Below are 27,335 nucleotides of genomic sequence, written 5' to 3'. Positions count from 1 at the left end.
GGAAGCACGGATCAAACGGTTGCAAGAACGATACATGCATTCTTTTTCCTTTTTTGGTAGCCTCTCTTCCTATCAAACTATTCTTTGCTGAGTGGAAAGCAGCTTATTTCTTTTTTATGCGAGTCCTGTGAAGAGTGAAAGGCTCCTGGCTGCACAGGGGGGCTAACGGAGGGGACCAAAGGGCAAAGGGGGGATGCACCAAAAGATGAGACAGAGCAATCCTCAGACCTGTGGGTGAGCAGGGGGCTCTGGGGCACACTGGGAGGAAAACAGAAAGCTCTGGGGCATTCTGGAGGAAAAATGGGGGTTCCTGATGCGACCAGCAGGTAAATGGGGTGGGCCTCTGGTTTCACCGAAGGACTGAGGACTCTGGGGAGCGCCAAGAAGCTGAACGGTGGGCTGTACTGCACACCCAAGAGGAAGGGGAGCGGTCCCAAGGGGATCCTGGGGAGACAAGACACCAAACAGGGGGACGCGGGGGCACTGGAGGGCAAATGGAGGCAACTGAAGGTGCGTATGGGGGCAGGGGAATTTGTTCAGGGTGCACAAGGTGCATCTCCACACCTCTCCCCAACCCTTCTTTGGCACGATGGACATCACATCCTGCAGCTCCTTAAAAACGTTCATAGCCGTATAGGCTTTTGAACAGCCACTCCTGGGGTTCTCAAGAGAAATGGATATAGCACAGCAGACGAAAGAGAACCAGCACCACTGCTAGCCCTAAAGCCACACAGGGACGGGACTTGCCATCGACTTTTTAACATTAATTTCTTGCCTCTTCTGCCACCGCGTGGCCAGTGAAAGAATGAACGGAGATGCATTGGTTTACTGCTCCTCACGTTTATTCCACCTTTGATGGGTAATACAGACATATTTTCAAGTTCATGATTGCTTGAAATATATTTTGTTAAGCTGACCACTTTTATAAAATCATTTATTTGAAGACTTGATTTCTTAGTTTTGGAAAATGTCTTAAAACACAGTGGATCACTAGTGTAGTGGGAAGGAGAACGAAGCAGTTCATCATTTATTGGCTGAAAGAATTGAAAAAGCTTGATTGCAAAAACTGGTCTGGTATCATTACAGCAAAGAGGACCCGTTCCGTAACACGGCACAACAAACGCCCGTATCAGACAGGTGGCAATTGCCAAGAAGTCCTGTTCCTTCAAATAAAGTTTTGATACTCACAAGCTGCTTAGGAAGAATTAAGCCCTCATGGGAAGCGGGGAGAGGCGAAGCACAAGATTTAAACAAAGCTCTCTCCACTCCACATTTTATTGTTGGGGTGGTTAAATTAATTTGAATAACACTTATGAGGAAACGTGTTCCTTCTACGTTCACCATGAACAATTTTCCCCAAAACAGATTACACAGTTACCTTGAGGAGTGTCCTGGCTTGGAGTTGGCTCGTAAGAGGAGGTTGGTGTCTGAAGACCACAGCCCTTGGCAGCAGCAGCCGCAGTGGGAGGCAGAGCTACAGTCACCACGTTCCTTGTCAGAAAGGCACCTATGTCACGACACTCTGTCATCAATACACTTCGGTCGGTTCTCCCTTGTGCTAGCCATAGTCCTGCACGCTCCAGCTCAGGGTAGCGGCAGATTTTCAGCTTGCAGCTGATAAAGACGGAGGTCCCCTGAGCAGGGGAAGGTAAAGCTGATCTCACTGACTAAGGGAAGGTTTCCACATTACCCAAGGGCTTTCCCTCGTATCCTGGGGGTGCAGGGAGGCAAAGAAAGCTCAGGAACCCTTGATACCCTCAAATAATTTGAAAGAGGGCTCCACTGCTCAAGTATTTCAACTACTGATCAGGGTCCTTTGTCCCCTCCTTTGTCAACCGACACAGAGATTGTTTTTTGTCACCACCTCTTCCCCTGTGCTCCAGGCCACGGCTTCACCCAGCAGCACAGGGCGAAACCAACCCCGCAGCACGTGAGCTGGGCTGTGTGAGGGACAGCGTACGTAACCGCTGTGGTTTGCTACTTCAGCATGATTAACGAAGATTTGTAAAACTTCACATTTAAGTTGTGCTGGCGTAACTGGCACCCAAGGAGAACCTATAAACAAAATGCCTGATAAAGAAAGTAACAGAGTATGTGCTGCAGACTGCTCAAGGAATTCACTGGCTCAGCCTAGAGGAAAATTCAAGTTCCTGCCTGCGTCTGAGGCTGCCGTTCACAGGCCCCGGGAGGTGCACCTGACAGAAGCCAGCTTACTTCAAGCTTGTATTACCTGCCAGCATTGCTCGTGTTTCAATTCCTCACATACCCCCTGATCAACAGCTTCCTGCCAAGCCCTCATTCAGAAACCCCTTCCAACTCCTGATGACTGCAGCAGCGGCTCACTGCAGACGGGAAACACTGTGAGAGACAGCGTCAGGTAGCTCAGTCCACATGAAGAGAAGCTTTCAAGAGTGTCTCTTAACACTAGGATCTATATATTCAGTATTTAGATTAAATGAGGGCAGCAAGTTTAGCACATACGCATCTGCGCTGCACTTGTACCTTGGACACAAGAGCATCTTGCTTGCACAGGAAAGCCAAGAGTGAAAAGGGACCAGCCCTGTTTTAAGGTCTAGTCAGAGCCGAGTGAACACCCCCAAAGATATGGAAGAATGAAAAATAAACAAATCCTAAAATACCTTCCTGGTTCTAAAATTCCAATGTTTCTACTGATGATAGGATTTGCTTTTGTTCCTTACACTGTGGCCCTTCAATGTGCCAGACTCCAATTTATCCTCCCAGCTACCAGGAGCTGAAAGGCACCTCTGTGTTCATTACCTTCATATGCAGGAGAATCTGGTGGAAAAAAACCCAACAAACCAGTCAGCCTCATCCAGCAGCCAGTGTAATGATGACCTAACACAAATTCCTTCTTCAGAAAAGATGAACGAGCAGGCACAGTGCGAAATTCGTCAGCAAATACTGTAGCTGCTGGGCCTTCGCCCTTGATACAAGCACAGTGCAACAGGCAGAAAGAACAAGCATTACATCACTGGAAGTCAAGGAAACACGAGAAATATATTCCTCATCTAACACAGTCATCTCTCCTTCCCAACATGCAGATCTTGCTACTTCCCCCTTTCCTTCTAACCTAAACCTTTTCAGAAATACCCTAACTATACCAGGTTCTCTTTCCAGGTCATCTCTCAAGCAGCATGGCTTGTATCAGTGACTGTTATAGGGGTACGTAGTATGTTTAAGAAGAAAGTAGTCACCGAAATATGCCAACGTCCCTCAGTTTGAGTAGTGGCATTTTCATCAAATAGGGACCATAGATTTTCATTTTCTCTAGAAGGGGTAAAGTCCAGTCTAGGGTGAGACAAGACCCCAAAGATTTCCATTCTGCTCTGCTAAAAAAACCCTAGAACTGCCAGCTGACCAAAAGGCTGAATAACAGGGAAAAAACACAAAGATCTCAAATCCTGAAGGCACTTGATTGGAGGAGCACTTCACATCAACAGGTGCTGGGAGCACTTCCCACGGTGTGATTAACCCTCACTCAGCAGAGCTGAGACAGACTGGCTGGCTGGAAAGACCAGGCTGGGTGCACGGACAGCAAGAGCTGACCATGCTCAAAGGCAGAATACGGTCCCATAAAGCTCCCATAACCTTTGGCTTCCACCTGCTCCCTCTCCTGAGCAGGCACCGAGAACTGCGTGGAGAGGGTGGAGGTGTCTGAGGTATGTGCAATATCTTCATCGTGGTGACGCACCAGCATGGTGGTGCTGGAGTTCTGACTGCCTCTCCGCGGAGGGTGGTCTGGGCTAAGCTTGGAGTCCCAGTAAGCGCGCGGTGTTCAGCACATCATCTCTCGTCAGGTAGCAGCCACAGAGCTGGCGGTACCCTGTGAACGCTTCCCGTCCATGCAGGACGCGCCAGTTGTCTATGAACAGTGCCTGCAGGCGAAGAGAAAAGGCCGTCAGAAGAAGGGCAGCCACCGCAGCCAGGGCCAGGATCCTCTGACAGGACAGGTCCTGGAGCTGGAGATCCCTAGGGACTGGAAGAGCAAGTAAGGGTATGCCACGGCGGGCAGGACCTTTCCTGTTCAACTCTGTCAGGCAGCACATGAGACTATAGCCAGATGTTTCATGTGATCTAGCACAGCTGTTTTACCTGAAGCCAGCAGTTTTGCTCTGCTGCTAACCACAAGTTAAAACATGACAGCCAGCAAAGCCCAGAAATACATTCTGGGCTGTTTCTTTGCTTTTCTATTAAGAGAGGTTGCGCAATAGTTCACCAGCAACAGAAACTGGCCATCTTCAGCCTCTACGGTGTCACCTCCCCCCCAGGCATCCTTAGGAACAAAGAGGTGTAGGGGCTCCGATATGATCATCTTCCCTGCTGGACTGTTTAATTTTTGAGGCCCCGGGCTCAGGCTGAATCTAGACCTTGTGGGAATAAAACCCTTTCAAGCAGGCACAGCTGAAGGAAGAAGCCATGCACCGTAACACCTTCAAGTCTGCAACTGCGGCTCTAGCTCTTCAAGCTCCTCCAAAGCCGCATCCAGCGTCACCCTTTCAAACACAGGGCAGAGCTTCTTCCTTTCAGTACCAAGGTGTGCTAAGGCACCTTAGGCATTTCTGGGATGGTGAAGATAGCCTAGGTCTCCTGTGACTCGCTGGCAACGTCAGGGTTCAAATATAACATCAGAACAGAAGTAAATTCAGTTTCCCACACCTTTATATTTCCATCAAAGTAAGATTTACTTCTGGAAGAAGTTAGAGGCTGAACATTAAGTGTTCCCAGCCTCTCTGCTTCTGAGGGTCCTCATTTCGGTGACTGGAAAGATCTTCCTCCTCTCCCCCAGTTGGGACCAACTTTCCTCTGAGGCAGCGTTTAAATTAAACATTTCTGCCTTATCCGGAAGCTCATATTCTTTTAGGACAGTAGGAACACCCCCAGATGCCAGTACTGTAATACAGAGCACCTTAAAACAGTTGTAAAGAGGAAAACGGCAGCATACGGAGCTTGCCTGAAGCTTTTACCGTAGTCGCAACAAGCCTGCACATCCGAAGGAGCACCCTGCCACCCTCCCTGTACCAAACACACACGAGCCTCCCAACTCCAAGTCCTACCTTGCCCGGCTTCAGTTTGACCCACAGTTCATTTTCTGGTCTCCTGAGCTCTGTGGTGAGTGTGCGGTGAGCAGCGTACCAGCGATGCACAACATCATAAGGCACGGTGTTGATGACAGCGCGATCATAGTTATTGTATCTAAAAGTAAAGTAGAGATAAGAGACTGCCCACATGGCTCCACGAGCACAGCCAGGTATTTCCAAAGGGAACCTCAGGAGCCTGTAGGATTAGTCAGTATTTAAGGGAGGCTACAGAGATGACCAGGGAGGTTATGCTGCAAGCGCAGGACTTTCAGGAGAATACACAACAACGGGAGCAAGGAGGAGTTTACTGTCAAGCGTAAAACTGTTCTTGCTGCTTTTCCATGGAAGGATGCGCCACAACAACGGGCAAGACTGAGAGCTGTTCAGAATAAAAGTGCGAAGCAGTGCTGGACAGCCTCCCGCACTAAGCCAAGCCGGAGTTTCAGAAAGCAGCCCAGATTTCCTTTGGAAGGGGACCAGCCTGAGCTCTCCCCCTTCCCTGTATGCCAGGCTAGTTTCTAGAGGCTCTTTCAGAGAAGGGCTGAATTCTACTGCCTCTCACATGAAGTGAGATGAGGGCACGGAGCTGAAGGGAGGATGACAGGAGCGAAAAAAAAAATAAAAATCAAAGCTCAGCACTGACGCTCATCTTTGCATTGGCGGTTCTGAGACTTCCTCTAAAGCAGCAGTGCACAGCCCAGGAGGAAACGCAGGACGTTTCCGTGGTTTCACCCCTGCCCCTCAAACATACGTTGGTTTTCAGTTTACGATGTCTTCTGGAAAACCACTACCGTCTGCCACAATCCCCTCTCCTCCCCATAAGCAAGAGGCCTCACATTGATGTTACCTGATCAGATAAAGCTCGTTGTTCCAGGGATAGACATTGAGGACCGGCCCAACTCCGATCATGTGGTTGTGACAGTCTCCCACGTTCTCAACATACTCGTGCTTCAACGGCACCTTGCTGAGCAGCTCAAATTGATCAGGGGCTTGCCGGAGAACCTGCTCTGCCGCGTAGAAACCATCCACCAGCAGCGTCCGCCCACCCGTGCCCTCATGCTTCAGGCAGTGAAACACCTGGATGCTGCATGGGCGAGAGAATCCAGAGCACGAGAGAAAAGACCTTGGCTGCCTTTCCTGTGGAGAGAAGGCGCTCCCCGCAGACCCAGACAGATGTAGATGGATGCACCACCCTTCTCTGATGGTTGCGACATACTTATTTGTAATACAATTCATTTCGCTAAGACCTGCCAGGGAATGGAGACAGACCGGCAAGAAATGGCTGTACCTGCCGTTTCTTCAGGCCCAATCTCACACATTTCGCTTTCCAAGAAGAGGGCTACTGCCTACACTGCCTCCCAAATCAAGTGACATGAGCCTGGGAGACTTCAAGTGGTGTAGGATCAGGCCTGTGTCACTCAAAGTCCACCCAGGCAGCAGGATGCAGAGGTTCAGAAGCATAACACTAACTTCCCTAGAACATCTCAGAGCAAGAGGACAATTAAAGAAATGCCGGTTGTACTGCTAAGTTCTCCAGGAACTACAAGGGGAGTCCAGGGTGACTCTCACTCAAAGGCCCGTACATCACGGCCTCCCACAGGCAGTCAGGAGAAGCCCTTCATGGCCGCACATTAAAGACCCTTTGGAAAGCCTGGAGCAGAGGAGTCCCCAGCGAGAAGCCTACCTACAGGGACATCCCCTCCCTAGTGGGAAGCCATCCAACTCAGCTTTTGCCCTTCTATTACTTCTCTGAAGCTTCTCTTTCCCTTCATCCAAGCAAGGTAGGCATTGTACTGTTCAGAACAAATACCCAGGAGCTGCCTCGAGCCACCCGCTCCCAATTTTCACAGCGTACCAACTTCACTTGCCAAAAAATTAACTGTGACCTTCTGGGAAAGCCTTTAGCTTCTGATCTCCCTTCTGGGCCTCTTAACCCAGTCCCACAGCAAGTGATGTGGCGGGACCTCCCAGCTCCACCCTCACCAGCACCTTTTCACCTGGGGGCTCTAACCACCACCCTTACTACCCACAACAGTTTCAGGATAATTTTACAAAGTCAGTCCACAAGCACTGGAGCAAAGGACACTCTGTGCCTCAAAGACAACAACCTCCTCCTGCAGCTCGGGGTGCTGAGAAAGCCTCTTCCGAGGGCAGGCTCTTTGGTACCTGATGAGTGAGATAAGGTTGCAGTCTCTCCCATAGCTTGGGGAGTTTCTATCCTCTACCCTTTGCAATAATTTAACTTGAGACTTGACAGATTTGGCTGATTTCAGCCAAAGCAGCAGGGGAAAGCAGGCATTCAAACGAACTTATCTTTCTTGAAAAACACATAATTTCCTTTAGAAGCAGGTCAAAGACTGTTTCAAGTGTTTCGGAAGCAAGCCTGAAACAGTCTGGGAAGACGGGATTTCTGGCAGAGATGGGGGCTCAGGAAAGCCAGAAATTCATGTTCTTCCTGCACAACTATGGTTTTGCAGAATTGCAAGCATTAACAGTTAGCCCGACTGATTTAGCCCATGCTGTCATTGCTTGATACACTTCAGCTGGCTGCAGATGAGAATACAGCTACCTGAAGGGAACCCTTCCAAGTGGAAAAGAAAGGTATAAAAATAGCAAATGAGCGCTATAGTTCTGGCACCGAGCAGTTCAATCAAAGCTCTTTGGTAGGCTGAAGTTCTGATTACTGATTACTTTTTTTATTTGATTTTGGGGAAGATTTTGCGAGCTCCTGAAATGAGTCAGCCAAGCAGGTAACACTGCAGGTCGTGAAAGCACATGGGTTCTGCAGTCAGCTGTTCAGCGAGAACAGGGAAGGCACCTAGACCTGGCTTGAAGTATGTGGCAGGACCCATGTTTTATGTGTATACTTCTAGCTCCTCAGAGCACACTACAATCCACTTACTTTGCTCCTGACACCGAGCTGCTTTAGAACGAACGCTACCACTCAAGAGCTCCCCGCCTGGTTGGGCACAGACAACAGTGCTCAGGGTGCCACCTGGGTAACACCACCCTTCCTGGTCTGAAGGCCTGCTCTGAAATCCACATGCAGCCAACAGATCTCCCCCCTCAGTCCTCCTCCGCTTTTACAGCTCTGCACCACGGACCTTTCCCATTAAGATGTTTAGCAAGTTAACAGCCTCGCTTGGGAAGAGCTAATCCTGCCCTAGGGCAGGAGGCGTGGACTGGATAACTTCTCTTTGTAGCCCTAGTTCCATAAGAGATCACAGTACTTCCATCAGTTCTCCCCCAGGCCATTTCCCGACGATTTCCCTCTTGATTGAGATGAAAGCAGACAACAAAAATTAAGCTAGAAATTATGCCTAAGTCTCTCCCACTTCATTGCGAATCATGATCAGGGCTGCTGCCTTTCTTTCTCCAGCTGTGTATAAAACTCACGGCCCAGAGGCTATATCAGAAAAGCAGTTTGCAAACTAGCATTTGGGAAACAATGCTGTAGCTACAAGCTGCTTTTAAAAGCACAGACAGGTGTGAACTTCCAAGGGCCGGGGAAGCCTGGTTTCTGACTGCCTACGGGGCTGCACACCCCTGCCAAAACGCAGACCCCAACCTGTTTGAACTGAAGCAGAGCGAATGCCCAGAGCATACGTGAGCACGGCACGTAAGTCAGTTACCACTCACGGCTTGGGAGGGCAGAGGCAGTTACTGCAGGCTGTGCCAAGGCGAGCTGTTCTCCCTCCTTCCCCGCAGGCTACCGCTAACCCGAGCTCAGCCAGCAAAACAAACGGTGCTGACTGCTGACGTGGGTGAGGAGGGCTTGCCCCAGGTCAACAGGATTAAGTCAAAGCAAACTTTTGCAGCAACTTTGTACAACAGCTGATAAGGGGCACTTGCTGCAGGAGGAGCTGAGCCTTGCCAGATGTACCCAAAAGACAATTCAACTGCTCATTTCTGTGAGGCTGTGTGTCAGCTTTCTCATTGCTGTGTGTCACTTCGGAGACTGAGGAGGGCGATTTCAGAAGAGACCGTCAGATAAGCTTCACTAGCACAGAAATGACTACAGCGCTGAGCCTTCTTCATGGCTACAAAGACTACTTGAACCACAGCAATACCAAGCAGCAGCCAGCTATCTAACAGCCAAGTCCTTCATCGCCTGCATTCTGGAAGACCTGGAAGTTTCAAGCATAGGACAAACTGATCTACAGACTACCCCACTCCACAGGGATCAGACAGGACCCAGAACTGCTGTGTGACTAGTAGAAGTACATCCCGCCAGCAGCACTGGAAACAACGAAGCCTGTGCCGCTGGAAACGGCATCGCTGTGAATCGCTCCTGCCTTCTGCACTGTGTGTCGGTGAACCAGCAAGAGCACTTACCCGCAGGGCTCCTGGAAGTAGGTTGTGTCGGTGTGGCGATCCAGAGCCAGCTTGGTGTAGGCGGTGTCTCCCCGAGAGAAGTCGGAGGTAAAGTACCACATTCTACCGTAAATGGTCTCCCTGCAAGAGAGGCGGGCGGTTATCACAAAGCGCTGCGGGGATCAGTGTGGTGTTAAAGCAGATCTGCTCTTGCATTTGAGGTTACTCCCCTCCATCCTATGTACAGAGTAAATTAGAGCAGAACAACGTAACAAAACTCACATTGTCAAGAGATGGTGCTTCTAATGCTTCCTCTAGTATTCAATTTCTCTCTTTCCTCCCAAAAAGACTGATGGCAATGAGCCTCGCTTCCCCTCCACAAATACAGATCATCTTCCCACACCAAACATCAGCCCCAGTCAAATCAAGGAAGCCGCTGAGTGACATGAGGAGTTGCCAGAGTGCAGCTAGCCCTTGGCTTTGTACCCACCTAATAATCCCATTTCTTGTTCCTGGGATCCTGCGTTTTCACCCACCTCCCCCCTGCAACATGCACGGAAGGGAACAGAGAGAAGGCAAGGACAAGCAGTACTCAGGGGCTACAGGGTGAGGGTACCCGAAGAAAAAAGTTGGCTGGATATTCCTTGGAGCCCCTCATTTCTATTTGGAGTGACTATTCATTAAAAGAAATCCCTCCTCTTCCAATGGCCCAAGGGAAGTTAAACTGTTTCTGCAGCTTGGATAAAACTTGAAACTCAAACCCCGGCTTGCCATGCTGTTGGTGTGTTTTAAACAAACACAGAAGAAACATTTCCCAATATTTTTCTTTAGCGAGAGCTACAAATTGTTTTTGATCTCCCTGGCTCCCAGGGCCAGGGCTGCCCTCCTAACCTTTCAAAGTCATAACAGGAAATGTCTCTCCTTGCAAAGCTCTAGTCTTCCCAGACAGGCCACTTCCTTCAGGCACTCCTCTCTGTGCGCAGTCCCACTATCACAAAAGTCATCATGTGCTCCCGAGGCAGCTCCATAACCTAGTGACTCCAGGCTCTCCCCTAAAAAGAGGTCAGATCCCACAGTGCAATACTCCATCTCAGTTCAAGCAGAGCGGCCAGAGGCTGTAGAAGACCCAGACCTTTTGTCTGCAAACCAGGCCACACTGCACAATATATAGGGATAAGAGGGCAGCGCCTTTCCAGACAAAAAGAAAAGTCTACCCTTCACAGCTCTTCTACAAAGCTGTCAGTGGCCTTCCCAGGGCAGCCCTAGTTACCTGATTAAGCTGATCCTTTCCGCTAAGATTTCTGTGTCCTCTTTGGTGGGAGTGACATTCTCTACAAAAGCAATCCCATATAACAAGAAGTTTTGCAGGAACTCCTTCAGTCCCTCGTCCGTCTCCAGGAAACTCCGGCAGTCGACGGACGGGACCTGGGCTTGGCGGTAGATTTCTGCATTCCAGAGAATCCGCGGGTGCATGACCTGCTGCTTCTGCCCCTCGTAGCTGTTCTTCACCAGCCACTCCAGCCCGTACCGCGTCACGTGCCCGTCCGGCCCTTTGACAGGGGAGAAGAGTCACAGTCACCACAATCGCACTGAACAGCCCGAGATCGCGGCCAGCGCAACCATCAGTCTAGGACAGTCCTCACCCTTTTAATTTTGTCTGGTGACAGGCTCTTTGCACCCTGATGCCACCCAAAATATTATCCGGTTAAGGCCACAAGTCCTAAAAAGCATTGCCATTGCTGCAACAACTCCAAATTCAGAGCTAAGTGTTTCAACTTCAGTGGTTTTGTTTTCTATTGACAGGACTCCAAGGAGAAGTAGAGCACTGGAGACAAGCCCATAAATAAAGGCAAGCTACAACGAAAGGAAGAAAGCAGCTGGGAAGCTGAGGAGAAAGGACAGAAAATGTGAATTCTGATCAGGGATAACAGCTCAAATAGGACAGGGTAAGGAAAAGGCAACCAACCATTTCTTGACCAACCTGTTCACCACCTGCATTGCTGCTGTGTTCAAACAAACCAATAGAATACCCAGACACTGAAGATACACACATCTCTACCCAAAAAGGGCTGGGGGGGAGGAAAAACACACACATTTCAGACTGAGGTGTGTTTACAGTAACAGCGCTGCTCAGAAGAGCAGTGTTTAAAATCCACTTACAGCTAAATCTCCTCCCAAAACAGCTACTGATTTAGAGATAAGGCCGCCCTCTCCCAGCAAACCTAAGGATGGGCTCCATCAACAAAGGTCCCTCCAAGCAGGGCTGGTGGCCCATGAAACACGCAGGGTACGGTCACTTTGCTACTTACACGTGAGGAAGAGCGTGGTCTCATCCACTCGGACAGCCTTGGGTTTGATTCCCAGGTCCACGCTAGCTGTGTCCAAGCTGCGCTGGTTCGTCTTGGCGTTGTAGCAGGAAGCTGAGCGGCAGTGGTCCCGCAGCCAGACAAAATCGAATCGCATCAGTGTGTTCGCATACCTGAGCTCTGCAAAGAAGGACAGGCTCAGAAGATGCATTGGTGTGAACAGTGAGAAAAAACAAAGCCAAGAACTGAAGCCGAGAGCCCACAGGTTATGATCCCACTTATAGGGGATGCAGAGGCTGTCAGACTTAGCCCCTCTTTACATAAATTAAGCCAGCTTGTCACATGAGGAAGACCAGGCAGAATATCTTCATAGAAGGCCTGGCTGTCAGCGTTCTCGCCGTGGTCTCCCTTCTTACCAAGCCTACAGGCAATCTCATCCTGCAACAGGAAGGAGCATGGCTAACAAACGTGCTGGTCACACACTTACATCTGTCATCTCTCTCCAGTAAGTGGTCAATTCAGAGCTGTGCAGCAGCTGTCGTACATAACAACGCCCCCCTCCTCCGCATAGTTGTAGACCCCAGCACAGGAATACAGAGAAGAGTCGAGCAAATAATCACACCAGCATCCAAACTATGCAAACATTACAGACAACATCAAGACCTTGACGCAAAGCTTTGATATCCATTTAGCATCACAATAAAGCCTCTCCTCCTTGCTCCATCCTGGGACAGCTTAGGAACACTCAAAGCCCTTTGGAAGGGGCTCAGAGCCAGCACAGGCAACAGGAGAGCCCTTCCTGCTCTAGTCCTACTCAGCTTTGAAATCCAAGTATCCGAGGTCACTCTGCAGTAGGAAAACAACAATATCCTTTCTTGGGGCCACTGTGTTGGATAAAGTAAGCACAGGGAATTGCTCGGCACAAGTGACTCAGAGTACCAACATTTAACTACTTCATCAGATGTCACCCAGGCAGATGGACGCTGGACCAAACCAAACAAGCCACGAGGAAACACGTGCATCAGTTGCCAAGTCACTTCCAAAACCAAAAGGGCAAAAAATCAGCATCAGACAGCATTTGTAACTGGCTTGCTGCATTACTTCACATTAAGACATGCTCTCCTTGCTTTTTCTTTAAGCGGTCTCGCGGTGAAGTATGATTTGCATCAAAAAGGCTTTTATGCCCCCCCCCCAGCCCCCTGCTGCTCATGCCATCCAGCCACACAAACAGACAGGCTGCTTGCAAACCTGCTCTAACAACTCTGCTTCGCACATCAGTGTTTTAAGGAAACCCTGCACAAGTAGGGGCAAGAGAGCAGGGCACACACCAAACCAGCCATCCCACCTGCCGGTCAGAGCCCCGAGCGTTACACAGAGATTAAGTGACTCACAGGGCAAGGCTCAGATGCAGTTATTGTTCAGAAATCCCTTGATTTGATTTCTGATTTAGCATTGCCTCGTTTATCATAAAAGTCTTGCCACCGGCAGACAAACCTGCTCCGTCCTGCCTTTGGGAATTCCCAAAGGGAACATGAAACACAGACTCCAGCGTGCACCCCTCTAACGCGGGCCACTGCAGAAGAAAAAAAAAAATCACTCCCGGGGAACAGCGTCAGGAAAATCTCACTCCTCTCCCCAAACAGACTCACAAGCAGGTACACACGCACCCAACACACCTACCTAGATGGTCACCGTGTAACTGCCAGGCACACTTGAGGGACTCTGGGGCCGTGTGATGCCAGCGAGCCGCAGTGGCGAGGACGGTCCTTCTGTCACAGGGCAGCCACGGCGAGCGATGTCTAGTGCTTCCACCCAGCTGGCACGGCACCTTGAACAGACACGCCAGGCTCCTGCACCACATCCTGAGCAGCCAGGAGAGAGGGGGGGGAAAGAACAAGGTGACTCGGCTGTGCTACTGCACCACGTCCCCGTCTCCATCTCTGCGCTCTTACACCAGGCACCGTAAGTGCTTCTGGGAAAGCTGGTATCATCCTCCACAATTGTAGTTTACTGACAAAAGAGGCAAGTGAGAACTAGTCCATTGAGGAGGAAGAAAAGAAGCGGGCATGATGACTGGCAGCCTGGCCAGAGGAGAGAGTCACCTACCTCCCGGGCACCACTTGGACATGAAAAAAATAACTAAACACAGAGTTTGGAGAGTCTCGTATTAAACGCCTTCGCTGCCAAGTCCGAGTACCAGCATCACTTCTGCATTCTCCCAGTGACAACACAATCAGGCACGCTGCCAAGCTTTTCCCAGCGCCTACAATCCATGCTTATTGTTAACAACACACAGACCACGCAGCAGCCTCCACGGAACTGGGTGCTTTACCCTTGTCTAGACCAGCTGCAGCAGCAGATGCTTTTGCAGACATCACCAGCGCCCCAGAGGAAGACCATGAAGTTGCATGTGAAAACTGGCCGCCCTCAAAAACCGCATGCAACGGAAGCAACAGGGAATTAACCGTTAGGGGGTCAACGAATTTTTTAAACAAACAAGCTAGTCCAATCCCCGCACATCAGCTGGAAACAGAAGGAGGAGAGACAAGGGTGTCTTGCTTATTTTGTGACCACCATAAACCACAGCAGAAAATAGTCCTGAGAAGAAGCAAATGAGATCCTAGGATTTATCAGGCAGAGCAATTCCAGAAGAGACAGCTGCATGTTCGATGCTCTTGTGCAAAACGCTGGCAAAACCTCATCTGCTGCAGGTCTTGCCCCCTCTCCGGCCTTCCCAGTTTGAATTCACCATTCCTGGACAGAACTACAGGGATCAGGGAAGTAGAGGGAAGTGACCTTGGTGAGAGAAGCAAGAACTAGAGGAATCCAGTAATCAGGTCAGTTCTAGAAAAAGTATGCAAAACAACGAGGAGGAAGAAAATCTCTATTTCCTCTGAAGGACACAGCCGGCGTGGAAGGCAAACCAACCGTGGTTAACCTTGGGCTAGAGATTGGAAGGGGATTTCTCAGAGGGAGGTCTGTAACAACTCTTCAATACGAAGAGTAAGGGCAAAAACCTTACAAGTTTTAAGATGTGAAGCCATGGTCTAAACGCCCTGTCACGTTTATGAAGTTCTGGAGATCAGGTCTAAACCAGCAGGATGTTAACAGCGCTTTGGTCTGAAGCGCATAGGAACGCGGTATCACAGGATAAGACACAGACTCGGAAAGCATTTCTTACCCTAGACTTCTGATTTTCCTTCATTTTCTTATCTGAAAAGCACAGGCACTGGTGCTTTGGCTGCCCAACCTGCTTCTCCACTTCATAGCTGACTCAGTGCAGAGATCTCAAAAGTCGGTAATATCAATAAAAATCAACAGAGGTGCCATATTCCCAGACAACAACTTGCTAAGTAGGAAAAACAATAAAATACAGACAGCCAGCTCTAGGAAAAGAAGTGGAAACATTTTCATAAACAGAATGTGGTTCGAGACTACGATGCACGCTTTTCAGCCATCGAGTTTTGCAAGGTTCTTGGCCACAGCCTGCGTACAGGTCACTGACAGCTTTAGCGCTGCAGAAAGGTTTCAGCTCAGAAGTTTCCGATTTCTGCGGCTGCTAAAATGCAATACTCACTCCTCAGCAGGCTGCAGGGAATCAGGTTGTCCTGCAAAGCAGCTGGTTTCAGGTCAGAAGCTGACGTTTCGCTCCACATAGCAGGAGTGGAGGCACTGGGAGCTCCTCGCTTGCTGCCTGACACCTGCAGTAACCAAGATCTCTGCTAACACCACCGACCTTGCACTTTAAACACTGCTGCGAAGCCCGTGAAGCTCTTTATAGATGCTGGCTGAGCAGCAACATCCTGAAAGACTCCAGCATTCTCACTGCAGACAGAGAAACTGGGGCACCGCAGAACTTCCACAGCCTGAGCCAGCGTTACCGGGCATCGGAAGACACACCAGAACAGTCGCTTTTCCTTTTGGTGGTCTCCAGCCAGCCAGAACATCAGGTTTTGTAGAAATGCCAATGCTAAGTTCTGGGAGAATGCTTTCCAACCCACCCCAGCTTTGAAAATTTAGTATAGGAAAAAGAATTAGCCAAATTTGATATGCAAACTTAATAACTAAGTGAAGAAAATCTGCAGCTATAGAAAACCAGGAGTCGACTATGACGTTTACTGGCTTTACAAAGCTTAAAGAAATTATTTAACTTCCTGAACTCACAAAGCTCAAGACTATTCTTTGAGGAAGACACACAGGAGGGACGACCCTGTCCAGTTTGGCTTTTGGATGTCAAGGATATCCACTAAGCCAACAGAAGGGGGGGAAAAAAAAGCAGCAAGCTTGTTTGCACATGCCTGGTATCTCCTCACACAGGACCCAAAACTGATAGGAAAAGCTCATCTACAAATCCATTTAGAAAGTGGCCTCTGCCTGGGGCAGCTCCAGCCGTAGTTATCTCTTTCTGCACGCGTTCCTTTTATCTCGTCCTCTTCCAATATCAAAACTTACCAGAGAATAAACACAGGTAATGGTAAGTGACCCAGATATTTAATCTAATCAATGAGACCTCTTGCTTCTCTGCTGCTCTTGCTGGAAGCAGACACCACAAACAGCTCACAGAGGAGCCTTAAATTAAATCTTTCCAAGAGATACTAAATCTAAGAGGAGTTGAAAACAAACAAACACAAAATATCTATATGATTAGACAGGATTTACATTTTGCCTTTGTGCTTGTTTAATCAGAGCTAACAGCTCTCTCCTGGCTGGAATTAGTTACGTGAACAGCTAACTCTTTCCCCCAGCCCTCCTGTTTACCTCACCTCTACGTTGTCCAGACCACACGCAGCTCACCTGGGCAGCAGTGAAATGCAGCAGCTGAGAGCTTTCAAGACAAAATTTCCCTTGAAATTCAAAAAGAAAGGGCAGGAGGAAGAAGACATTAAACTACGCTGCACATAAATGCAAGCGGACTTTGAGAAGGGAGAGATGTTCAATTACCAAGCCTGCCCCTCTACCCAAGCAAGACAAAATCCTGTGCAGACATTATACGTGAGTATCTTCTGCGTGGCTCATCCTATCCGAGGGTCCACCACGTGGTGGATGAAAAATCAGAGCATGCACAGAACCCACGCTAGAAGTGACAGGGTGAACAGGAGGAACAGAGCTGGAGGGAAAGGCAGAAAACTCAAATATATTGCGATTTGAGGAATTACCGTAAGTCTCTTGAGAGAAAAGACAAGAGACACGCTGTGAAAGGAGGAGGAAGGAAGAGTGGGCCTCACGAGGGGCTGGTCTGTCCAGGAGACTTCCCGCCTGGCCCTTCAGCAGTTTGCCTCACTGCTGACACAAGAAGCGTTTGAAGTAACCAATACTGTTATTTAAGCTCTTTGATAGAAAGCCACAATTCCCATTTTGAGCGAAGAAAAATACTGAGCTGGAAAAATTAGTAACCAAATAGTTTCAGCAATGAAAACACATACGGAAGGAGAAACCACACAAGTCTGTGGTCTTTAGGCAGCTTTTAGCCAAAACCTTCCAGGAACACAGTGACACCGGCCTGCTGGCGCTAGGGAAGCTGCTCTGATGCCCCAACCGCTGGCGCTGTGAACAGACCTGTTTCATCACTCTGTGACAGCACGTCCAGCCTGTTTTTCAAGCTCATTTGGCATCTGAAAAAAATTACCTGTTTTTCATTAAACATTTCCAAACATTCAGTCGCTTACGCTCATGCATCCTTTCTCACTGCTAGAAGCATCTGGCTAAAGCAAAGGTTTCTGATCCGTAAGAAACAGGAAAATTTCAGTAGCACAACAGGCCGTACACTTCAAAAAGAGAGAGAATGAGAAAATAAATTGTTTTTCAAGGCAGCCTGAGAAACACTCTGTCTGCAGCTCTCAGACAGGGCTCACACCCCTGCTGGCCTCTTGCTTACATATATTTAATCTGACATTTCTGTTGGCTTTGGAAGACGTACCCAAACACCACAAGGTGCCACTGCTTGAGCGAAGGCAACCTTTACGAGGGGAACACGGATAAAGAGAGGAGCGCTGCAAAGGCTGAGACAGAGCCGCTGCCTTGAGAGGGCCGTGCCAGAACCCGATGAGCAAAGTACACTAACCCAGGTGACAGACACCCCCCCCCCCGGGATGGCAGGCATCTCGGACGCAGACACTCGGGTTGCCAGCAGAGCTAAAGGTTTAACGGCCGGAGCTGACCTAGCTTACCTATTAATTACAAAAGAAACAAAAGGCAGATTGGCTGTCCCCTGCCGAGAAGGGCTCCTGCCCCCCCCCCTCCCCGCAGACTGCTCCGCTGCAGCAGACAGCTATATTAGATCTCAGCTGTCAGGAATCAGATTCCCCTTCCAGCCCTTCCCAGCAAGGGATTTCAATTAAATTAAGGAGCTAATAAAGACATCCCAGACACTGCCAGCTTCGCAGCTACTTCATTTTGCTAGAAGCAAAGGTAATTATCTGCTCACCCCACGTTTAACACCAAAAACCCGACTCCAGACCCCCCCCCCCCCCCCCGCCCCTTCCCATAACCTTATTGCAGTCTCCTCTTCGCATTTTCTTCATCCACCTCAAGCAAAAGCCTTTTCAGGCTGCACAGCTTAACAGAAACAAGCTCCGATTCTTTTTTTTTTTCCCCCCCAGCAAAGCAGCCAGCCCTCGCGGTACACCCCCCCGCAGGGATATTTCCTGCGGTAAACTCCTATTATTAAATCACTGCGTTCACCCGCCCTGGGTCCTGCCCCGGCAGAGAGGGGCCAGGCAGCTCTCCCAGACGAGGGAGGGGGTTGCCTTTTACCAGGGCAGGCGAGAACGCAGCTCTGCCCGCCGGCTGCCCCCCGGCCGCAAGCCTTCACGGGCAGGCTAACGGCATCCGACGTCTTACTGCCCGCCTGAACGCCGGGCCAGCCAACGTTACCTGGGACCGTGCGGGCACGGGGCTGAGGCGGGGGAGAAGACGCAGGGAGGCTCCGGACGTCGAAGGAGTTACGGAGGGGGGGTCTCGGCCGGCGGCCGCGGCTCTTCCCCGCTTCCCTCCCGGGTCCCCGCACCCGCCAGGGCAAGAACGCCGCTCGGGAGGAACCAAAGGCTCGTCAGTCAGGGCCTCGCCGACCTTTTTCGGGCGAAAACATACAGGAAAAGCCGCGTTACGAACCGCATTTTGAGCTTCCGGGTCCCTCGGCGGGGGGCGGCCCCGCCGCGGCCCCCGCGCCGCCAGCGCCCTCCCCGGCCGCGGCGCGGCGGGCTCCGGGAGGGGAGGGCGAGACCCGGGGAGGGCGAGACCCGCGGAGCGCCGGGGCCCGAGCCCAGCAGCCAGCCCCCGGTACGAGAGCCGGGCGCTCCAGCCGCCGCGGAGGAGCTGGGCCCCCCCCCTGCCCCGCCGCCTCAGGCCCCGACCCACCTCGGCAGCTCCCCCGGAGCTCGGACCCGCTGCCGGCTCAGCCCCGGCTCCTCCCGCGCGGCTTATACCGGGCCCCGAGCCCGCGGGGCTGCGGCCGGGCCGGGGAGCGGCGGCGGGGCCGGGGGCCGCCTCAGGCGGCGTCAAGCGCCGCCGCGGGCCGCCCCGGGGCGGGGCCGCACCACCGAGCGCGGGCGGGCTCGGCTAGAGCGCCGCCCGCCATAGAGAGCGACCCGCGGGGTAGAGCGCCCGCGCCCGTAGAGACGGCGCGGGATGAAGAGCGCAGGGGGGCGGCGCGGGCCGGGCCGGCACCGCGCTCGGCGGGAGAGGGGCGAAGCACGGCCCGCACCGGGCGGCAACGGCAGACACTACCAAGCGCGGCCCCGGCGGCTGTAAAGAGCTGGGAGGCCGTCGGTACAGAGCGCCGCACGCACACCACAGAGACCCGGGCGGGCGGATAGAGCGCCGCGCGCACACCATAGAGACCCGGGTCTCCTGAGAGCGTAGAGACGGCGGGAGCGGCGAAAAGTCTCCGCGCATAGAGACTCTCCCTGGAGAGACCGGGGCCGCCACGGAGCAGGCGGGGCCGCGGTGGGCGCCGCTGCCCGGAGCGCGAAGGGGCGCTTTACTTCCTTAACCGTAGAGCGCACCGGGGGGGAGACCATAGAGAGGCACGCCGCAGCGCAGAACGTCGCGGGGCGGGGGGTGCGTGTGAAGGGGTGACGCATGCGCAGTGCGCCGGGCCACGGGCCCGGGGTGGGGTGGGGGGAGCCGCCATGTTGCCGGTGGCCGCAGGGTCGGGACCGGAGCCGGGACCGGGCCCAGCTCCGGGGAAGCGGCCCTGTCCCCGGGCCCGGTCCTGGCCCGCCGCTTCCCTCGGCCCGGCTGCGGCCTGCGCCCGGGGAGCGGGGCCGGGCCGAGCCTTCGGGAGTTGCCGGCACCGGCCGGGGGCGGGGAGGGGGGCTCAGACGCCACCTTTTGGGGTATAAAATGCGGATTTTCGTCTAAAGGCACCGGAACGCCAGCCCGTGTGTGTGGGAGGCTGAGGGGAGGCGCGGAGCCGGGCGGCGGAGCCAGGCAGGCGGCGGGTCCGCCCGCTGGAGGGCCGCCTCGTCCCGGCGGTGGCGGCTGCCGCCTCCCCCCCCCCCCCCCGGCCGCTTCACCCTCCCGCCGCCTCGCTGGGGTCGCGTTCCCAGCCCTGAAGGTGCCGCGGGGCTTCTGCCGGGCAGACCTGCCGGTCACCCTGCCCCGAGCGGGGCGGGGGGGGGGGGGGGACGCCGTGGGGTTCCCTGGGGCGGCAGCTCCGGACCCCGGTGCTTCAGGTTTTTCTCCAGCCCGAAGCGTCTTCAGGGCAGGATCGTGGTACGGAGTCGGCCTTCGGGCACGGATCGAGAGGGAGCCGGATCCGAAAGCGGGAGCAGGCATGTGGCACCGGGGAGGGGGGGCTGGCAGCGCGGGGTGAGGATGCGCGACACAGGGTGGCACTGGAGCTCGGCGGTGCGGTTACGTGTGGATAGCTTTAACCCTTCAGTCATAGGCTTAAACGTGATGTTTCTGTAGAGGAGTGGATAGCCCCCACCCCCGCACCCCTGCCCGTCCCATCAGGAGTTGCCCGCGCCCCGTCTGGGGTGCTGGGGAGAAGCCCCCTGCCCGGACCCTGCTCCTCCCCGCGGGTGGTCTGGGGTCGCTCTCTGGCCTGGAGGGTGTCCCAGGACGTCCCCGTCGGCTGGGGACGAGCTGTGCTGGCAGGCAGCGGGGATGGCAGAACCTCCCAAAGCGGGCTAACCCTGCCGCCGCCCAGCGCGTCGGACGCATCCTGAGCGGCGCTGAGCCCCGGTGTCCTCGGAGGTGCTGCATGTCTGGGTCACTCCGGGACGGGGGGACCGCATCCCTGGCAGGCAGCTGCCCTGCCTCGCGTGCTGGAGACGGGGCGGGATGAGGTCTCGGTTGTGCCTCCCCGGTACCTGTGTAGGCAAACGGCCCCAGCGTGGTAGCTGTGCTGTGCCGTAATTTCCACGCTCGGGTTTCCGAAATTCAGGCCTTTTTGAGTCCTTCCAGTTTCCCTGCCATCGCGCTCCTGGGTGTGCCGGTCTGGCGAGAAGGCAGGACAGCCGCTCGCCGTGATTGCCTTCGCGGCGAGGGGACGTGGTGGTGTGTCACCGCAGCTTTCTGTTTTCTGAGAGTTTTTCAGGAAAGGGGTGGGGGCGGCGCCTGGAACAGGCAGAGGAGCTGGCGGGGATCTGCTGCTTCCCAAAAACTCGGTGCAGCTCCCAGGGGAGATAAACAAGTTAGTCACTCGGTGAGCTCACGGCAGAGGCATCTCGGCCTCCATGAGAATTTGTCGCAGGCCCTTCCTGGGCTGCCGGGGTGTGAGCGTGCCCCGGTGCCGGCTCCCCGGAGGAGGCAGTGGCTGCGCGGCCGCAGGCGATGGCTGGCCCCGTGCTCCTCGCGCTCGGGCAGTGGCCGTCGCCTGTCCCTTGGTCCTTCTCCCGCGCACCGTGGTCCTGGCGGGGAGCCCCGGCCCCTCTCCCACCGTGCCCTGGCACTCGCAGCACCTCTGAGGCAGCCCCTGAGCCGAGCAGGGGCTCGCCCGGGTGCCTGCGGGGTCCAGGCGTGTTCCTGACGTGAGCGACGGGCACCAGCAAATACGAATAAATAGTGAATCAGCTGAAGGGCTGCTATCGGGGGTCTGGGGGAGAGTGGGGGGCTCTGGGGAGGGATGATCCCCCTCCCGTGGTGTCTCCGCTGGCTGCGTTTGGGATGGGCAGCGCAGCGGCATCGGGATGTCCCGCGGCTCGCGGGGTTGTTTCTTAGACGGGCCGCCCTTCGGGGCACGGAGCGCGGTCTCTGGAGCTCACCGGGGTTTGCGGTCCCTCTTGTGCCCCGCGGAGCTGAGCCTGCGCTGCTGGCACCGACCCGCCGGGTCTTGCGGGGCAGGGGCAGGCAGTGCCGCAGCCCCGGCCCCCCCTCGGAGGCGCGCTGGCCGGCTGCCGCCTCCCCCAGGTGCCCAGCGCTTCGGACGCGCACCTGCTGCTTGGCCCCGGCACGTGGGATCTCGTGTGCTGGGAAAGAAAAGCGCCTGGGAGCTTTCTGGGGATTTCCCAGGGAGAGTTTGGGAATTTTCTGCCCCGCGCGCTTCTCCCCTCCTTCCTCCAGCAGCGGCTCTCGCTCGCATGCTAGTCCCGGGGTCACAAACGGTTTTAAAAAAAGCAACAGCCCACACAATGCTCTTCCCTTCTCTAATGGGCGCTGGTGACGAGATACCGCATCCGGCCCGGAGGGTACGGAATTAGCCCTCTGCCTGGGAAAGGCCCTGCCAGTCCCTGCCGGCAGCTCCAGCGCCGCGGGGCTCCGAGGTCAGCGGCGCGTGGCCACGCGCGGAGGAAAGCGACTCCGCATCCTACAGATGCATCCTCCGCTGGGCTCGCTCGTTCCCCTCTGACGGGCCGTGCAAGAAACCGGGTTCTCTTCCCCGCTCGTGGGACTTCTTGGGGGCCGCGTTGCTGGCGCTGATGTCGAGCGGTGCTTTCTGTGGCACGCAGGGCACACGCGGGTTTCTACACGTGGCTTCTGCGCGGGCAAAAATTGGGGGATATTTCCGCAGGTCGGGACAGGGAATTCGCGTTTTTCAGGAAACGTGGCGGTTTCCGCAAGAGCAGCAAGAAGAAAAGGCGGCCGAGCAGATAGGGGGTACTCCTGGAAATGGTTCGTAGGACAAAAATTCTGAAAAACGTCAACGTGGGTGTAGGAACTGCTTCATTTTGATGCGCATCCAGCCCACCCTGAATGTCGCTGTCCAGCCCACCCCACCCCACCCCGAACGACCCAACGTAACGCAACCCAATGAGAATGACACAACCCAACGTGAACGATGCAACCCGGCCCAACCCAACCCAGCAAAACCCGTCACGGGTGACGCAACACGGCAAGACCAGAGGAAAATCCAGAGGACCTTTTAGAAAGGTCAAGGAGGGGAGGGTCCGCGGGCTGGAGCTCCAGTTGCTGGCTGGTCCTAACCTACCCCTGCCGCAAGGCTGTTGTAATGAAATAGAAAGAGCACAACAACCTCTGCCCGCCAGGGCTTCCCCTCTAAGTAGGCTACGACCTGGTGAAACGTGGCTGCGTGCCAGGGACCTGAGAGTCCGGGGGGGGGGGTTTCTGGTGCGTAATAAGGGGTTGAGCCTCTCTGCTCCTCCTGACTCTCTCCTTTCACGACACTAGGACTAAAGTCACCTCTAAACATCTGTCTCTTACAGTGATATTGGTCAGTGATTTCATAGAATCATGGAATCGTTAAGGTTGGAAAAGACCTCTAAGATCATCGAGTCCAACCGTCGACCCAACACCACCATGCCCACTAAACCATGTCCCTAAGCGCCGCATCCACACGTCTTAAATACCTCCAGGGATGGTGACTCCACCACTTCCCCGGGCAGCCTGTTCCAATGTTCAACCACTCTTTCAGTAAAGAAATTTTTCCTCGTGTCCAATCTAAACCTTCCCTGGCGCAACCTGAGGCCATTTCAAGAGGACTGAGGGAACAGAGCCCAGCAGGAAAACCTGGAGCACGCAACCGTGGTAAGACAGCGAGCTGAAACCTGAAGCAAAGCCCCTGATGCGGCTGTGGTCCTGACCGCCGTGTGCGGCCGCCTGCGCAGCACTTGGTCCAAGGGCTATCGGAGCCGAGGGACGTGGGCCGGGTTCCTCCGGGCGCAGCGGCGGGCTGCCCGCGGGGCCGCTCGTGGTATCGCTGGCTTCGCTGCTCCGACGTTGCTTCTCCCTGAGGCCAAGCTCCCACTCCCAAGAATGCATCACGTCCCCATGGAAACACAAATGCTTATTTATCTGACTTGTTTCGGTATTTTTTTTTTTAATTTGATTCCCTCTTTCTCTCTCTCTCTCTTTTTTTTTTTCCTTGGTTATTCGAAGGAAGGAAGGAAGCCCAAACTCGGATGTTTGTTTGTTCTGTCCTGCCCGATGTTCCCTTGGTCGCGCTCCAGTGGCCAATAAACTGGCAGGGAACCGGAGCGTGGAGCACGGCAGAGCCTGGGAAAGGCCGGGACCCTGCTTCCCCCGGCCTTGCATCACGGCTTCTCTCCGATTCGCTTGGCCTGGGGGCCGCCTGCTGCCAGCTGCCTTCGCTCCCTCCGCTCCCCCTCGGACAGGCAGCGCCTGCCTGCCCAGCGCCTTTGTCACCGTCTCACGGGACCATCCTTGGCGGGATGTCTGCGAGGAGAGCATCTCCCCGCAGTCCGGGTGCCCTCCGCCCTGCCCTGGCGTCATCTTCTGAGCCCCTGACCCGCGGTGGGGCTGGGACCCACGGTTCGCCCCGGGCTCTGGGACCATGGAGGGGGAGAACCCCCAAGGGGTCTGGGCTGGGGTGTGAGCTCTGCTCTTCGCGCAGACCTTCACCCTCTTCATCCGGGCAGGTCCCACTCAACCGTGGGCGTCCAGTGATGTCTGAGGCCATCACAGGCCCCAGAGGAGGAGGGGGTGCTCGCAGGTCTGAGTGATGGGTCAGGAGCTCGTCCCCCGGCTCCTGACGCGAGCCATTAGGTTGGAAAGTCTCTCCTTCCTCCAGGCTGGAATATGTGCTCAACGTGGCCTGTAAGAGGCAGATATTTACGGGGTATTGGGTATGTGCCGTGGGCGAGTGATGGGTGGGGGAGCTGGAGGCTTTGCGGTCCTCTCGCTCCCTGCTCCCTGTCGAGGGCAGGGACGCAGTTCAAAGGAAAGGGGAACGTGCAACGGGGGCTTGATCAGCTCGGGAAACTTCTGCAGCTCTCCTGGGAAGAGCGTCTGCCCGGGATTGTTGGGGTGGCTCTGGGGGAGGTGAGACCCTGCCTCGTCCCCCAGGATCCCTGGGGTCAGAGATGCATTTGGGTGGGCTCGGGAGACGAGTCCCTGGGACCCTTGCAGTGTAAATGAAGATACATGAGGGAGAGGCGAGGTGGAGAATGCTGGAGCGAGAAGGCAACAGGGGGTTGTCTCTCTGTTAGAAATGGAGCGTTTGCTCTCGGTGGTCTTTCCTTCGCAGCGGTGGAGGGGCCCTGAAGACACCCTTTGGGTGCTTTGGGTGTCCCCTCCTTAGGGAAGGACAGTAGGAAATACGGGTGTTCCCCACCACCGCCCTGCTCCTGCTGGTGTCCTCATGCAGGAGACTTCAACTTCTCCCGGCCAAGGCAACGCAGGCGGCGGCTCCCAAACCTCCTGCCTTGGGCCCCACATCCCAGCGGCTCTCCTACCTCTGGCTCGTCTGCCATGGGGCAGTTTTTCCCTGGGCTCCCAGCAAATTTCCTCACCTGTTCCAGCACCTCAGTGCCTTGGGAAACTTGGAGGGGATGGCTCAAACGATGCAGAGCACCACCGTGGGCATCCGGGTCCAGTGAGGAGACCCTCAGCGAGGGGATGAGGAGGAAGGTCTCTCTCTGCCCATCCTTCGGCACAATGTCCCCCGCCCCTTCCACGGTCCCAGCAGGCGCTTGGCAGGCTCCCCGGCTCCCTTCTCCTGACCCGCTGCGTCTGGCAAAAGCGTCCACCCCGAGCTCCGCAGCCTCTCGCTGCGGAGGAGGGCGTTGGGCGCGGGGGTCTTTCCTGGGGAGCGAGTGGGGATGCTCTGGGGGGGGGGGGGGGGTGTCCCCAGGCTCTGTGCGAGGCCAGGTCACCCCCAGCACCATGCGGCGCAGCAGCCACCGGGATGGCTTGCTGCCTGCTGGCCCGGGCGCTCGTTCCAGAGGATAATATATAGCTTTGGTGCTGCTAATTGGAGCTCTTTCCATACACTTCCTCCTTTCAATCTTCCTCCGCCCTCGGCTCTGCAGGGTCAATAAATGATTCGCATTAAAGCAGAGTCTCTGTCGGTTCCCGTGTGTCTACGGCAGCCGGGTCTCTGCCAGGGGGGCTGGGAGGGGGGGGGAGGCTGCATCAGCAGGGTGAATCCTCCAGACCCTCCGGGGATGGGAGACGAATCCTTGCAGGTCTCCTCCGTTCAAACCTTCTCCTGCCACGCGGCTCTGCTGCCTTTCCCAGAGCCCCTGGGGTCCCCCTGCTCCTTCCCTGTCTCCCCGCCTTGCCTCAGCCCCTGCCTCTCCTCCGTCTGATCCCCCTGCCCCGGTCTGGCCATCAGCAGACAGCCGCTATCGATTTTCCTGGTTCAGCAAAACCCAGCCGTGAGGGGAGTGCGAGCCGGGGCCGGGCGGTGGTGACACATGGGATGGCAGTGCTGTCACGTCCGCAAGCTGGGCGCGAGGGTGATGGGGGAGCTGGCTGGGGAGAGCTGTCACGGTCCCCCGGGTCCCCGCCAGTGCTGCGTCCGGTTTTCTGGGAGACCTGGGTGGCTCTTCGTCCCCTGTGTCCCGAGCAGCCCCGGTTCATGAGATCCAGTGGTGGGGAAATGCAGGTCCTCCATGGGACCCTTCTGGAAACCCTTTGATGGGGAAGCGGGAAACCCTCAGCCCTCCCTGCTTTGGGGATGAACAGTCCTTTCATAGAATCACAGCATCATTGAGGTTGGAAAAGACCTCTAAGATCATCGAGTCCAACCGTCAACCCAACACCACCATGCCCACTAAACCATGTCCCTAAGCGCCACATCTACACGTCTTTTAAATACCTCCAGGGATGGGGACTCCACCACTTCCCTGGGCAGCCTGTTCCAATGTTTCACCACTCTTTCAGTAAAGAAATATGCTCTCTCCAAACAGACCCAGGTGGATCCGGACGTGCTTTCCCCAGGGAGCCCGTGATTTTCTCAAGCCCATTCCCAGCTGAAATCCTACATGTCCCTCTGACCTGCCCGGGGACACTGGCGGTGGGGGAGAAGCTACATCCAACATTGAGGCTGGATCATCGCCCTCCTTCCAGCCCGCTCTGTCATGACCCCCGGTGAAGATGCTTTGGATCATGGTGTCTTGGAGAGCAGCGGCCAACCTCCTCCTCTGGCTGTGCCCTGGGGGTCTTCCACATCTCCCATCGCATGGGAGCAGGAAGGATCCTTCCCAAATTACTGCAGACCGAGAATAAGCCGTTGCACCTATCAGAAATGGTAAACTGAGTCAGGAACCGTGAACCGACTTAATTTCCCGGTTTCCATGAACGTGTGCTTGGTGATGTCCTCCAGAAGGGGAGGAGTTGACCAGCGTGGGTAAAAAGAAGTCCTTCCTTTGAATTTTATTGCCTGTGTGTTTGTTGTGGAGCAGCAGGTCCTCTCCCAGGCTGCTCTCACACCCTCCACTCATGGACGATAATAAAACCTTCAGCCTCA

General features: G+C 54.5%; 1 protein-coding gene and 1 long non-coding RNA gene across 3 annotated transcripts; one reads left to right on the top strand and one right to left on the bottom strand.

Annotated features, from left to right (window-relative positions):
- Positions 1-824: 824 nt before the first annotated feature.
- Positions 825-19,198, bottom strand: TMLHE (trimethyllysine hydroxylase, epsilon). 2 transcript variants are annotated; one of them, XM_076347522.1, is made up of 10 exons: positions 19,076-19,198; positions 18,593-18,787; positions 17,276-17,331; positions 13,400-13,581; positions 11,723-11,899; positions 10,684-10,963; positions 9,435-9,554; positions 5,947-6,183; positions 5,076-5,214; positions 825-3,896 (listed from the first exon to the last, which is right to left on the bottom strand). In XM_076347522.1, the coding sequence occupies exons 4-10, from the start codon at positions 13,578-13,580 to the stop codon at positions 3,765-3,767; spliced, it is 1,266 nt and encodes a 421-aa protein (XP_076203637.1). In that variant the 5' UTR covers position 13,581; positions 17,276-17,331; positions 18,593-18,787; positions 19,076-19,198; the 3' UTR covers positions 825-3,764. The 2 variants fall into 2 exon arrangements, with proteins under 2 accessions (XP_076203637.1, XP_076203636.1); XM_076347521.1 differs by lacking the exon at positions 17,276-17,331.
- Positions 19,199-20,245: 1,047 nt separating this feature from the next.
- On the top strand, positions 20,246-27,335 carry LOC143164650 (uncharacterized). The gene is made up of 2 exons (XR_012996111.1): positions 20,246-20,493; positions 26,776-27,335. It is a non-coding gene; the product is annotated as an uncharacterized LOC143164650 (long non-coding RNA).

This window comes from Aptenodytes patagonicus, chromosome 9, assembly GCF_965638725.1.
Source record: "Aptenodytes patagonicus chromosome 9, bAptPat1.pri.cur, whole genome shotgun sequence".
Lineage (NCBI taxonomy): Eukaryota > Metazoa > Chordata > Aves > Sphenisciformes > Spheniscidae > Aptenodytes > Aptenodytes patagonicus.
This window is presented reverse-complemented; position numbering and strand designations above follow the sequence as displayed.

Excerpts from the sequence above, each read along its gene's own strand:
- TMLHE (XM_076347522.1), bottom strand. The coding sequence starts at position 13,580 with ATGTGGTGCAGGAGCCTGGCGTGTCTGTTCAAGGTGCCGTGCCAGCTG. Across the intron at positions 11,900-13,399 it reads GTTACACGGTGACCATCTAG|AGCTCAGGTATGCGAACACA; the intron begins GTAGGTGTGTTG and ends CCTTCTTTGCAG. Across the intron at positions 3,897-5,075 it reads TCAAACTGAAGCCGGGCAAG|GCACTGTTCATAGACAACTG; the intron begins GTAGGACTTGGA and ends CTTCGCCTGCAG.